Source organism: Cryptomeria japonica, chromosome 3 (genome assembly GCF_030272615.1).
Source record: "Cryptomeria japonica chromosome 3, Sugi_1.0, whole genome shotgun sequence".
In the NCBI taxonomy this organism is placed as follows: domain Eukaryota; kingdom Viridiplantae; phylum Streptophyta; class Pinopsida; order Cupressales; family Cupressaceae; genus Cryptomeria; species Cryptomeria japonica.
Genome location: NC_081407.1, coordinates 6,359,677 through 6,373,313, shown reverse-complemented (window position 1 = coordinate 6,373,313; position 13,637 = coordinate 6,359,677). Strand labels below are relative to the sequence as shown.

General features: G+C 35.3%; 1 protein-coding gene across 1 annotated transcript in view; it reads right to left on the bottom strand.

Annotated features, from left to right (window-relative positions):
- LOC131065626 (receptor-like protein 50) overlaps window positions 1-13,637 on the bottom strand; it is a 94,696-nt gene that overhangs the window by 15,790 nt on the left and 65,269 nt on the right. The window contains exons 7-8 of the mRNA XM_059217980.1: window positions 3,890-3,983; window positions 3,068-3,359 (exon numbers count right to left, since the gene is read on the bottom strand). Coding sequence (XP_059073963.1) covers window positions 3,068-3,359; window positions 3,890-3,983 — 386 coding nt within the window. The remainder of the gene's footprint in view (window positions 1-3,067; window positions 3,360-3,889; window positions 3,984-13,637) is intronic.

The following is a 13,637-nucleotide window of genomic DNA, read 5'->3' as shown; positions in this document are numbered from 1 at the left end:
CTGGGTACCACATTCACTATGCCTTCATTTGAGGTGTTTTGTGGGTAATTGACACAGGAGCAAGCCAAGCTATCTTAGCTTGATTCAGTTTCTAGTTCCAAATCTCAAGCCTTGGTTGCTCAGAATCCTACATCTACAGGGAAACAAAAGAAGAAGAAGCAAAGTTAAGATACACAATCTACTTCTCCAGCTTCAAAGTCTCATGCACATGATTCATATTCTTTCACCTCTTCCAAGATGTCTTTATCCAGGAAGGAGAGGCCTAAGTGTTCTTATTGCACCAAGCTAGGACATGATGAGAATCGGTGTTATGCAAAGAAGATTGATGAGTTGAAAGAACTTCTTCGAAAGAATAATATTCAATCACAAGATGAAAGGTCATGCTCTCCTTTGCATCAACACATTACTCTCAGTCCTCCAGACAACTTCTAGGTTTAGGAGCTTCACATCATATAGCATCATCAAAGGGTATGTTTTCTTTTTTTTAGCATGATCCTTTTCCACAAATTTTGATGGGTGATAACTCTTATATGAGTGTTAATGGGATTAGTTCTATTGAGGTTGATGGTGGAACATTCAATAATGTTATTTGTGTACGTACATTATCTTCCAACCTTCTTTCCATCTACCAGATTACTCATATTGAGACAGGCAACAGATTTGAGTTCACCCCTGATTCAATGTTCATCAAAGATCTTTATAGTAGAGAGCTTGTTGCAGTTGACACTATTGATCATGCAACAAGGTTGTATGTGTTCCCTCGTTTTTCTCCCATTAAGCTTGCATCTTGTCCTATCTCTCATGCATCGAGAATGGATCATAAATATGAGGAAAAGTTAGGTCACTTGAACCTATATGTGCTTCAATCATATGTAGTGGTCTGTGAGACTTGTGTTGATCCTCCTCCACCTCCTACTTCTTCAAAGATCATTTTCAATTCAGCAAGTTCAGTGTTCCCTTCCAGTTTTAGCAAAGTGGGATGAGTACTTGCTAGATATTGCAGCATTGTTTGATACTTCACACACTCCAAACATTGGGGACATGATTGAGGACTTCCATTCCTCTCTAATCTCAGTTTGAGCATTCATGTCATCACATCTTTAGTGCCTTCAAATATTGTTCATTAGTTATCTTCACAGTTATTTAAATTTTCTTTAGTTGATTTGGCATCTTTTGTTTTAGACAATTGGACAGTTGAGTGGTCTTCCATGACACACATCACAAGACTCCCTTCCATCTCATTTCATAGAGTTGTTTCAACCTTGGCCACTTGATTTGTTTCTTCCTAAGGGGAGGAACGTAGTTTTCCACTCTTGGATCTTCATCAACATATGTCCCCAAACTTTTGCATTGGATCTTATCCATTATGGGGGCAAACATCGCCTCTTCTTCTTTCTCTTATGAGGGGATATTCATTGTACTTTTGTGACATATTTTTCACTTTGGGGGGCACTTGGAGTCATTCATCTTAGTGACATGTAGTACCTTTTTCATTTCATTAAATCTCTCACTTTTGGAAAGGAGTTCTTCCCCATGTGGTTTTTCTCCTTTTATCTATTTAGAGAGACCTCATTGGTGTGAGTTGCATTGGTTTGTACGTGATTACCTAATCGGGCCTAGTTGTTGAGACTCTTTCATGCATGCATTTTACATTCATATTAGTTCTTTATCTTATCCCTAACTTAATCTTAAGGGGGGGGGGGGGGGGGGTCTTGGATTAATTTTAGGATAATTATTTAATTATTTTTTAATTGGTCCTATAATTACTTTTTCACTTAAGCTAAACTTAGGTGCTTTTATTATCTAGAGTTTGATTTGCTAACATTAGTTCTATATGTAGTTGAGCTTAGTTTATCTCCTACTTTGCATTGCTTTAATTCTCCTAATTTTAGCATTAGGGTTTGCACCTAGGGTTTCATTCATCATTTATAAGGATTTGTTGATTCATTGTAATTATATCTCCAATCATTCTTTGTGCAATATTAAAAAATTCTCTAATTGTTATAGAGGATATAATATTTACTTGACTTCTTTGTGTGATAGACCTATTTTGCTTGTAGATGATTCTTAGCTCTTATGCTTGATTATCAAATCCTACAGAGATTTTTGCCAAGACTTGATGGAATAACCATACTTCTTTCATTGAAGATATGGTGATTTTGTGTGTTATTTCAATATGTTGCATTGTTTCTACTTCTCAAGTTTCAATTCAAGTTTTAGATAAATTTTATTGAATCTTAATAAAGCAATATGATATGTGATGAATTCCTTGGTTCATAATTTTTGTGGTTTGTTGATTGTAAGCTAAAGTGTAAATTTAGCTTGAGCCTTGTTATTGTGGCTAACTTCGATTGTGAATACTTATTCAAGTTGCATCGACATTAACTATTTGGATGGATGTTTACAATGTGAAAAATTATCATTAACTTGGGAGTTCGTGTCATTTTTTTATAGTTGTTATCATGACAAAGCAAATCTTAGTTTGAAGTAATTTGTCTATCAAAGCATTATTCATTTTCATCATTTTCCTTAGGATTAGAGTGGATTTCTCTAAACCCTTTCCCTTTTGTCTTTTGTTTGAGTTTTAGTTATTTAGTTTTCATGTTCCAGTTGTGATCCATAAAAGTAAGTCCCTTTGTCATACCAACATATCACATCATATACACTAAGTCTATCCAATTTGCAACATCAAGACTTGACTAAAGAAACCTTGTTGTAGCCTTAATAGATCAGATTTGTTTAGCATTTGAGGTTTTCTTGTTTAAGAGAGGATAAAATACTTAATATTTTATTCTATGTTCGAAGTGCATAAAAAGCACATCAACACAACCCTTACAGTTGTAAACAACCTACAACACACTCTCCCACTATATAAGGCATGTGAAATTGCTATTTTTTCCTCATCTTCTAGCATTTGGCAGGAATATTTGTCATCCTCCTTCCACAACTCTATTTACCACTCTTCGTTCCTCTCGTGGATTTGCATCCACCGTGTACCATCTGCCTCTGCTAATGGCTCTCTCCTCTCATCTTCTCCTTCATGAGATCCAATCCACCATTAACTGACCTCCTCCACCAAATAACCTGCCCATTGTTCCCCTCTTTTATGGATTTTGATCCACCACGAACCAACCACCTCCACCAAATTTCACTGCCAATATCCTCTACTGCTTCCACAAGCACATATGCAACATCTACATCTAACTCACTTCTATTCTTTTCTACTTTAGTAAACTTAGGAAGCTCAAGAATTACCTTTTCTACAATATCATCTTCAACCTCCACTACTGCAATGTCATTTTTATCACCTCTCATAGCAACGACAACCTCTTCAAGTAGCTTATCTTCTTTCTCATCTTCTTCACTCGACACGAATAACTCTTATATTTACATGACCTCTTCTACAAGAAAAACCTCTTCTACCTTCTTAAATTCATCTTCTACTACCTCAACCTGCGAGGTGTTTTCTTCTCCATCGGATTCTTGTCTTTCACTCACCAAATGGCAATCCACCACGACCATTTTCTCCTCTCTTTCCTTTTCATTCTTCTCTTCATTGGTGTGGATTTCTCTCACATCTATCTCCTTCTAGATGCAATTGCCTTTCCTCAATGGGATTCTCCACATGACTCTCTTCCCAATATTGCTCCAAAAACAAAGTCAGCATGGGCCTCCTCATGACACATCATACTCTTCTTCACAACTTCAAGCTCTCAACTGATCAAGACTTCACACACCTACAACAATTCATTTGAGCTTTCACATTTCTCTACTCTCTTTCCATGACTTGTCCCTCTCGGCTCTCAATTGCTCAAGAATCCTCACACCTACAACAATCCACTCAATCCTTTGAGACAACTTTAATGCTTCCAACTTCATCAGTTGTCACCTGCAAATCCTGGCAGATCCTCTCCACTATCAAGACCCTTGGCTCTACTAATTGATGCAAGACGAAAAACTCCCTCTTCTCTACAACCCCAAAACTTGACCACAACTCACAAGCAAACCATATTGACTGCAACAAAAATGGAAACAAATTTTCCCATTCTTTAATGCATTCAAATTTGTATACATATTATCTACATTCAAGTCATTGGTGACCTTTCTCTTAACAATCTGCTCTTTCTCACACACTTTGCCTCTCTTCCATTGTATGCATATCATGCCACTCTTTCAATGCAACCGCTTTGAAAGCTTCTCCATGCAACTAGCTCTCCTTTACACTATTGCTTACAATAAAGCCACACAAGCACTCCCTCTACCTTAGTCATTACATAGGCCCTTTTTTTTTGGCCAAAAATTACAAGTCTCACTTTCTATGCAATCCCACACTTCCCCTTTGTTAGATCATGCGTAACCCTACCTCATACCTATTAGCGCAACTTTACTTAAAATTATTCTCTCCATGATTTATGGATAACTATTGATGTATGCCCCTCCTTACATTAAGCCCATGACTTATGAAAAGCTTGCGATTGCATGATGTTTGCATGCTCTATGCATTCTATGCATAAGCTAACTAAAATGAACAGTAGTTAATCTTTTTATCTCACAATCTTCACTGCCTTTTTTGTGGTTACCTAATGTATTTATTGCAAGTTTTGTATTGTAAATGATTAATACAATAATTTCATTCATGTGCAGTTTTGATTTTCTGCTCTATTCTTTTCATTCTACAAGTTTTGTTTTTTCTTTCCTAGCTAGATCATTGTATGGGTTCAACTCCAAATTTGAGGAGGTAGGAAGAAGGAGCACAAACAATCTTTTGCAGATCCTCACTAATCAAGGCTACATAAAGGCACACATACCTATGCATAAGCATTCTTATAGGAATGTCTCTTTTTGCAACACAATTAGAATTGTTTTCAGAACTCATAGGAATCAAACAACTTGCATGAAGGTTTGAAGAATTACTAATTTGCCAGATTGACAAAAATTCATTTTGCACAAGATTCTTCTATTGCAAGTTTCTAACTTTTTGCATAAATTATTTTTATATGTGCATGTAAATTATAAAGTGTTGCTTTTATGTATCTTTCTTGGGGGGAATAATGCATAGGCATTTTGTCATAATTAATAAATGAACTGAAATAAAGTTCCAAAAGGGGTAGTCTAAGGCTAAAATGGGAATAAAATATCATCCATCTATCATCACTTTGGAAGAAGGAAACTACAAGTCCTAGCTTGATGGAGTCTTAAAGCACTATAAATGGAAACATCTATTGCCACATTTGTATAGGCTTACCCCCAAACTAGGTACATGTTGGCATAAATCTGCATGGGAATGTAGAAATGATCATGTCTTAGGATTAGGTTTAAGTGTTGGAGACCACACATCATGGGCTCTATCACACATTGAGTACCCTCACACTCTTTGGGCCACTTTATGGGAAATGTATAGAGATCCCACTAAACCTCCATTCCCAAACGGTCCAACTATAGACATACTTGTCCCTTGATAATGAGGATGATCCTATGTATGATGATAAAACTGAAGAGGGAATTTCTTATTGGAAGAGTCTTGATTGTCTTGATTACACAATAAAATCTCCTTCTGCTTCTCCTCCTTCTACACATCTAGTATTGGCAGCTATGTAGTTATCTCCACCTACCAATTTGATACAGATCTTGGCTTCCCAAATGCTACCTCAAATTCTCTTCAACAAGTTCATTCTTGTCCTCTTAATGAGCAAGATATAATCCTATTAGACATTTAACATTTGTTTGTTGAATCTCTTCTTGATCATGACGACAATATTGAGGGCATATGTCTTCTCTCGAATGTCAGCACACATCAAGATGCATCTTTTGGTTTGGATTCTCTTTTTTTCTCTCTATCACTCCATGCTACTATCTTGACACATCTTGATTCACATCCAAATAAATCTCATTCTTCAGTGTTCACTATTTTGTAGTCTTGTATGGCAAAGTTGCAATACAACATCAAATTGGAGAAACATGAGTATTTTACAGAACCCTTCATCTTGATTCCATTATACATTTCACTTGAGTGGGAATGCAATAGTTTGATAGCTCGAGGTTTCTATCTTCCAAAAGGAAGAGGCATCATTTGTTGCAGAGGAACCTACTACAACATTCGTCATGCTACATTTTGTATGGACATTCTTTCTCTTCTTTGTGGAGGCACAAATGGATGCTATTTTTTCATTTTCACTTTTCACAAGACCTTCTTGTGGTGAAGGATGTTGCAACATAGTAGATGCTATGCAGAGAGTGTGTAAATTCTGAGGGGGGTTTTCTCTTCCCGTTGGGTTTTTCCTCATTCCTCTTTCCTTTCATCAGGCTTGTCTCCTTAGTTAGACTTAAGGGGGGTGTTAGCACAACTTTACTTGCAGTTCTTCTCTCTGTGATTTGTGGATAAATGTTGATGCATGTGCCTCCTCACGTTACATTTGTGACATAGAAAACTTATGATTGCATGATGTTTGCATGCTCTATGAATAAGCTAACTAAAGAAAATAGTAGTAATATTTTTATCTCACAATCTTCACTGTCACTTCAATTGTTACCTATTTTATTTAATGCAAGCTTTGCATTGTAAAATTTGATTTTCTACTTTGTTCTTTTCAATCTACAATTTGTGTTTTTTCTTTCCTGACTAGATCATTGTGTAGGTTCAACTACAAATTTTACAACACCATATTACATTTACATTCAGTCTAAGGAAGGATTGATGTCTTCCCATACTACACATCTCGCAACCCACAACCTGCTTCCTCTCTTGGTGCAGGAGCACCCATGAGTTTTGTGCCTCTACAAGGCACATATGGTCATTGTTGGTTTCTTTTGTTTTGCTTTCATGTAATAAGGTCTTATTAGACCATTTTAAGTTGATAGGAGTCTAGTTTGGATCATTAGTATTAAGCAATGTAAAGTTGCAAGAAAATTGTCAAGCAACTTTTCTTGCTAATGTTGTCATAAAGACACAAAATGTGGATTTGTTAATTTGTTATTCAAAAGGTGGTTGCTAACCATTGGGGGAGGTTGGGAAACATATAATATGCCTTGTTCCATCAACAAGGATTGTTGGTTGGATGATTTTGAAAGTTGAAGCAATACAAATACCAAATTTTTCGCAATTCTAACACCTTTTTTGCTGCTCTATTGATTTGTACGGCTCTGTACAGACTTTTGGGGGCCCAATATCGGTTGGAAATGATAAAGCATTGGTTTTACTTTCATTTGCAACAAGTTTCATTCATTTTTATTGGGTAGATCAAAATTTATAGTATTTTCTTTGTTGGTTGCCTAAAACCCTAGGTTAGGGTAACAATGAGCAAACAAAAATGCCTTTCTCACCATTCCATCGATGAAAAAACCCTCAAAATCGACGAAATGGTTTGTGCATATGTGCATTTTTATTTCCCAAATGTGCAAGAAGATTGGTGGAAGTTTGCTAAGAGTTTGGAGGCCATGAGGGACTGATATCTCTATGTATAAATCATAGGGTATCTGAGACAAGTGAAGTTTCTCATTGAATGTGATTGGAGGAAGGGCCTTGGGTTGAGAACGGTTGATTTAGACCCTAATTGATGTGTTCCAAGCATTGGAACAATAGGTTGTACCTTTGGAAGAGTTTTGATGCAAGCCCTAGCACCAACCTAATCAAAGTTGCTAATTAGGCCTAGTGGAGAAACAAGGCAGTCAAGTTTTGAGCCCTTCACTCCAAAGTAACCCCTATCTATCTCAAGATATATTGTCAAATGGCCAAATGGGTATCCATAAATGCCTAGATTTTTGTCCTATGAGACCCATGTTAGAAATTATGTCCTAACATGCCTATCTGGAGGGCTATTAGGAAAGAGACCTAGTTGTGAAGGAACTATGATTGATCCATGCCCAAGATCAAGGGTGAGTGTTTGTTTAAGTTAGTAGAGAGATCCTAAGCCCCTGCTCTACATCATCTCCTCTCACGCACTAGTCTATTTTCCTTAGTCAACCCCTTGAGCCTTTTGTCTTGAGCCACACCACTACTGACTCCATTCCTTGGATTTTTATAGTTAGTTGCAATTTCATTCATTGTATGGCAATAATCCCAATAGACTATGGCCCTTTCGATTTTGACTTCTCAAACTTCCAACGCAATGGAATGTGCCTAGGCTTTTGAGGCATTTTTAATTCACCTCTTCAATGCACGTTCGCTTTTCATGAGGAATGGAACCTAAATGGTCATAAAACTTGTTTGAAGGTTTCTAATGCCTTACCAACAAATCCATCTCAATCAAAAGCATGTCTAGTTTAATGGATATGGTACATATCAGTTGAAAATTCCTACCGTTACACTTGTGAATTGCCTTTATTCTTAAGTTTCTTAAGGCTTACTAGCAAAGTCGTTTATTTCCCAATGCCTTCCATCATACGGTTCTTCTCTACATTTGCATATGTATCCACCATGGCAGTTGCAATTTGAACATCGTCTTTTCACAATCTCATGAATGAATGTTAAAGGAAGTGATGTTTTGCTATTAAGAGGTCATTATCACAAAGATTGATCTTAGAATCATCCAGACTTTATTTGACAATTCAAATTACTGCAAAACTTCTTTGCAGCTTTGATGCTCCCACCAAATAATGTATATACAACTCCAACTTGGACATTTATGAAATGGAGGCCTACTTTATTGAAGCAAGTAACACATACATCAATGTTCTCGCTATCAATAATATCAAAATTTAACACTTGCTCATGTCCTTTCTTTATTTTGAACAAATGGATTTCTTTCTTCATAATCACACAACCTTTTATCATCCACTTTTTTTAAATGGATTAAGCTTTTAAGAGGGGTGATAATTGATGTTTATTTTATTTGCATACAAATTTGTGTATTCTAAACATCAATCTCTTAAAATTTAACTATGTGGATATATCATTTTCATCTAGATTTACTCAAGTTCAAAAGAAATCTCCACGTATTGTTGTATAGTTTTCTCATGTTATTTGAAGAGGAAGGTGGAATTGGAAATGAAATTACAATACATGCAATCTCTAGTTTAAACATTGCAATCCACCCATGTAATTAAGTAAACTACACTATTAGCAATGCGAAGTAAAAGTTAGAAATGAGAATGTTAAAGTCCAATCATCATAGTTGTTGGCTCACCTTAGTGCAGTCTCTAGTTTAAACATTAGAATCCATCTATGTAATTAAGTAAACTGCACTATTGGCAGTTCATAGTAAAAGTTAGAAATGAGAATGTTAAAATCCAATCATTATAGTTGCTGGAAATTATAAAATGGCTTTTACTTTTTTGGCAAGGTAGCTTTTTGTGATGAACCCTTGCTGGTTCAACTCTACAACCTGTTGTAATTTGTAGATCTTTGTAATTTTGATTATTAAGATGGTCTTTCAGAAATAGACATAAGTTGCAGAAGGGAGTTTCTTTAATTTGCAACACATTGAAATAATACATGAAATTAATTAACTAAAACAATAAACTGGAGAATTTAGAAGCATACCCATGGGTCCTTAGCCAATTTATTGAATTAAAAGAATTCAATCAGCGACTTGCAAAGTCCTGATTTTTATTCTGAAACATTTTAAATCTGTTCTTATTTAATACTAAGGCACCCAAATAGTGGAAGATGGCGCCAATAAATGAGCAAGTTGTGTGTTTGGGAAAAAGAAGTCTCCAAACCACAGAAAAAAACCTACAACAAACAATAAATAGGAAACCTACAACAAATCTGCCTTGTAAGAAGTCAAATCTGCCTCAATTTAATTCAATTTGACTTCTGAATGAAGCCAAACCAACGGCAACAATTCGATTAATCTTTCACAATCTCAAAGCTACAAAATTCTGAAGAATGCACGCTCTACAAAACAGGTCCAAACCCTAGCCGCCATAGCCAAGTGCTCAGAAGAAATGTCAAATGCTCAATATCAATGAATGAGGTTTAATTTCCATCTTGGCTGCCTAAATACCCAAAAAGTACGATTTTTGGCAATTAGGGATTCAAAAATCATAACTTGCTTTTAGGGTTCCCAACTTAACCCTAAAAGCAACACCCAGCTTAGGAGATATTAATTTTTCACTTAATAAATTTAAGTGAACTTAATAAATTTAAGTGATGCACATTGTGAATTTATATTAATATTTCATTAAAATATTAATTGCCTGTGGAGCCACTTAAAAATTCATCTCTCATTATCGCTCGGAAACTGAATCTGTCAAAAGTTGGGGCCACAGTTCGCCACGCCATTGAAAATAGGACCATGTCTATTTTTAGCAGTTTTTCCCTAAAATTTAGGAAATCCTCCTATAATGTCAAAAACTGATGAATCAAAGACCAGAACTGAACTCAACACTGAACTAGAACAAATAGACAGACCACTCCTCAAGATACTCCATTACTGACCCCCTTATCCATACCCTATTAGCCTACAAGGGTCCAAAAATAGGCTAACTCCTCAAACCAATGTCCCTGACTAGGATGGAGACATTGCACTTTTTGTAGATGAAATCCATCATAGTAATCTATTTTGTATCTAATTATTGATTTGATGTCATGTCCAAACATTGCAATGCTCAAGACTTAAAGATGTGCATGCATGTTTAAATTGTTCATCAATTTGATTGTATTTAACATCAGAGAGAAACATAACAAGTAGAAATGTATTATTTGAATTTTCGTTATTATAATTATGTAAAAACCTAATTAATAAATATGTTGGAACCATAGAAGCAATCTAGACATTTTTCCCTATTTACAACAATGTTTAAATATATATCTAACATAAAATAAAATTTTACAATTATGATTATCCTAGAAAACTGAAATGGGTAAATTGTAATGGTAAAGAAAATACAAAGATACCACAACACAACTATAGCTAACAACTACAGTGGAGTTCTCGCTAGGAATACATGAAGAAAAGTAAAGTTAGCGAGAAGATGAGCATGATATAACAAAGAATCAGTGTTTAAATTTGGCCTTGAAACTTAAGTTGGTAACGTTAATGTTTGTTGTAAATAGAATTAATTTTTTATTACATCCAATTATTTAAACAAGCTTGAAAACAAAATAGAGAACTTTAATGGAAAATGGGGTCAAATTATAATGAAAAACAATGTTTATTTTTACTATAATAGAAAATAAGGTAAAGTTTAACTTAATTAAGAAAAATGTGATCTGCTGATATTTGGATACGATTCAAATTCAACCGTCGTTAATTAAAATTAATTCTCTATGAGTGAAATGCTAGAGATTAAATAGTTTTGACAAGTAACTAAATGGAAGCCACGCCAATTAAACCCTTCATCAGTCGGCAGTATTCACCAATGAGCCGCCTCTTCAGTGATAAATGCAATTATGCCAGGTGAACATTAACACAATAAATATTCATGCAAAACCAAAGACCACTCAAACTGACACAAGCTAAATAATGGTTTGAATGGCATTATGTGCAAGTAGAGACAAGCTAATTATTGCATCCACCTCTTGTAGCGATAGGTCACAATGACACAAATTTTAATTCAAAACATCTACACATGGCTACAAATTTTGGTCTCAATTGAAAGCTCGGGTGATCTACGAAATGAGACTTTCGTCAGAGATACCGGCTAAACTTACGAGACCCTATGCAAACTGAGTAATACAACAATATCCAAGTCTGTGTGTCGTATGCCTAAACCAAAGGGACTGGAGCCAATATCTAAAGGTTTCATATCGCCTGTTAAAAAAATATCATTGAACCGAATCTTAAATAGCAAAGACTCTCATTCAAAATAGATAAATTCGCTGCCTCGACTACTTATCTAACACCCACTCCTGATTTAACAACGTAGCTAATACTGCAGAATAAATATACCATGTTTCAAAAGCTAGTACTCCCTATTGTGGTTGAAGATTTGAACAGAATACCCACAAACAAGTAACTATATTGCATAACAAGTTTGAGCAGAAACTATGCAGTGGGATAATGAAAATGATATTACTTGCCCCAAAGGGAGAATTGTTATAGTTGTTATAAAGTAGTTGTCACCACTATCTAGTAAGTTACCTATATTGTGTGTTAAACTTGCCAGATCAATAATTTTCTACTTGTAATTGTTCCTTTCATACAATTAATTTACAGAATAGAAAACTAATCAGAGATAATATGTAGCAACGGTTGTTATCTAGTCCACCAGAATCCAGAAAACATGAGAATAAGCTCGAGAAATATCATTTGCCAACATGCAGCAATAGTTTTTCTAGTTGTGTGTTCTATACATGTGCCTTTTTCATAAAATTATGATCTATATGTGATGATTTGAAAATGCCACATTGAACCTTTTGTGCTCGTGAGGTTGTGAATCCTCTGGCCCTGACCATTCATGAATTTGTAGTGATTTGTGCTCACCAAAACTCCTGTAATCCCAGTTTTTTCTTCTAATTATGTTTTAAGATACATGAACCTAGAGGATGTGGCTAATGCTCATTAGCATTGCAGACAAACAGATTATTAGCTCTAGGGTTTGCTTGAAAAGAAAAACAAATTTAATGATTACTAGAAAATTTAACTGATGTTCCCTTCTTCCTCTAATAAACAACTGTTAATGTGGAGGCTAACTTGCTAGCTCAGGATTGGATTCGGATACAGGTTCAAGATTTGGGTATGGTTATCCCTCAAAATTATATCACCCAGATTTACTACAGCTCGAGTGTAGCTGTACAAACTACAAATAACTCATAAATATAAAAATTACAAATATCATTTTCAAATAATTATATTTAACCATAATAGTCATGGAATATACAAAATTAACAACTGACAAATTAATAATCCGCTATCTGTCATTAGGTTTTAGCTTTGCTTTTTTATTTTTTTGACTTTTCTTTAATTTAAATTTGTGTTCTTTAATAAAGATGACAAACTGTTCATGTTAAGTGTAGTTCACTGTGTTGTTTCTAAATAATGTTAGAAATATAAACAAGTCTCTGAGCAGTGATAGTTGTAAAATTATAGTGAAGTTGCACAAGATGGCTCTCTTCTGCTCCAGCTCTTGGATGGAATCCAAGGAAACGTCTCTGAGCAGTGACAGTTGTAAAATTATAGTGAAGTTGCACAAGATGGCTTTCTCTTCTGCTCCAGCTCTTAGATGGAATCCAAGGAACAATTAAAAACTGTGTTTGTCCTAACTGAAACCCCTCCCCCATTCAACAAGATTAATATTCCCTACTCGAACAACAACACACAACTTTCATGATTTCCTATCTGACAGGAAAGTTAAGGGTTCCCGTTCATCAAAAGTGCATAGAAAAGTATGACATCTAGATATGGGACGAGAAAAGGGCAGGGGTACTTAGAATTTAGAAAATAATCAAGAGACGATTGACTTTTAAATCAGAAGCAAAATCCTCATTTGATTGACCTGCCCGGGCTTAAAAAAGGATGCCACATGCAATGCCTTTTGTGACAGAACCTGATATAAAAGAGGAATCCAAGGGCCACGAAGTGCTCTCTTTGCCTTCAGGATGCAAAGACTGTACATTTAACTTAATATTGAGATCTCATTCTGCAACATTTCTATCTGATCACTGTGGTTTTTTTCTCAGCCTCCAAAAAGGGCATTCATCAAAGATTGGTTCAAAATGCATACTCTCTATTTAAATGGCAAATCAGCTATACCCA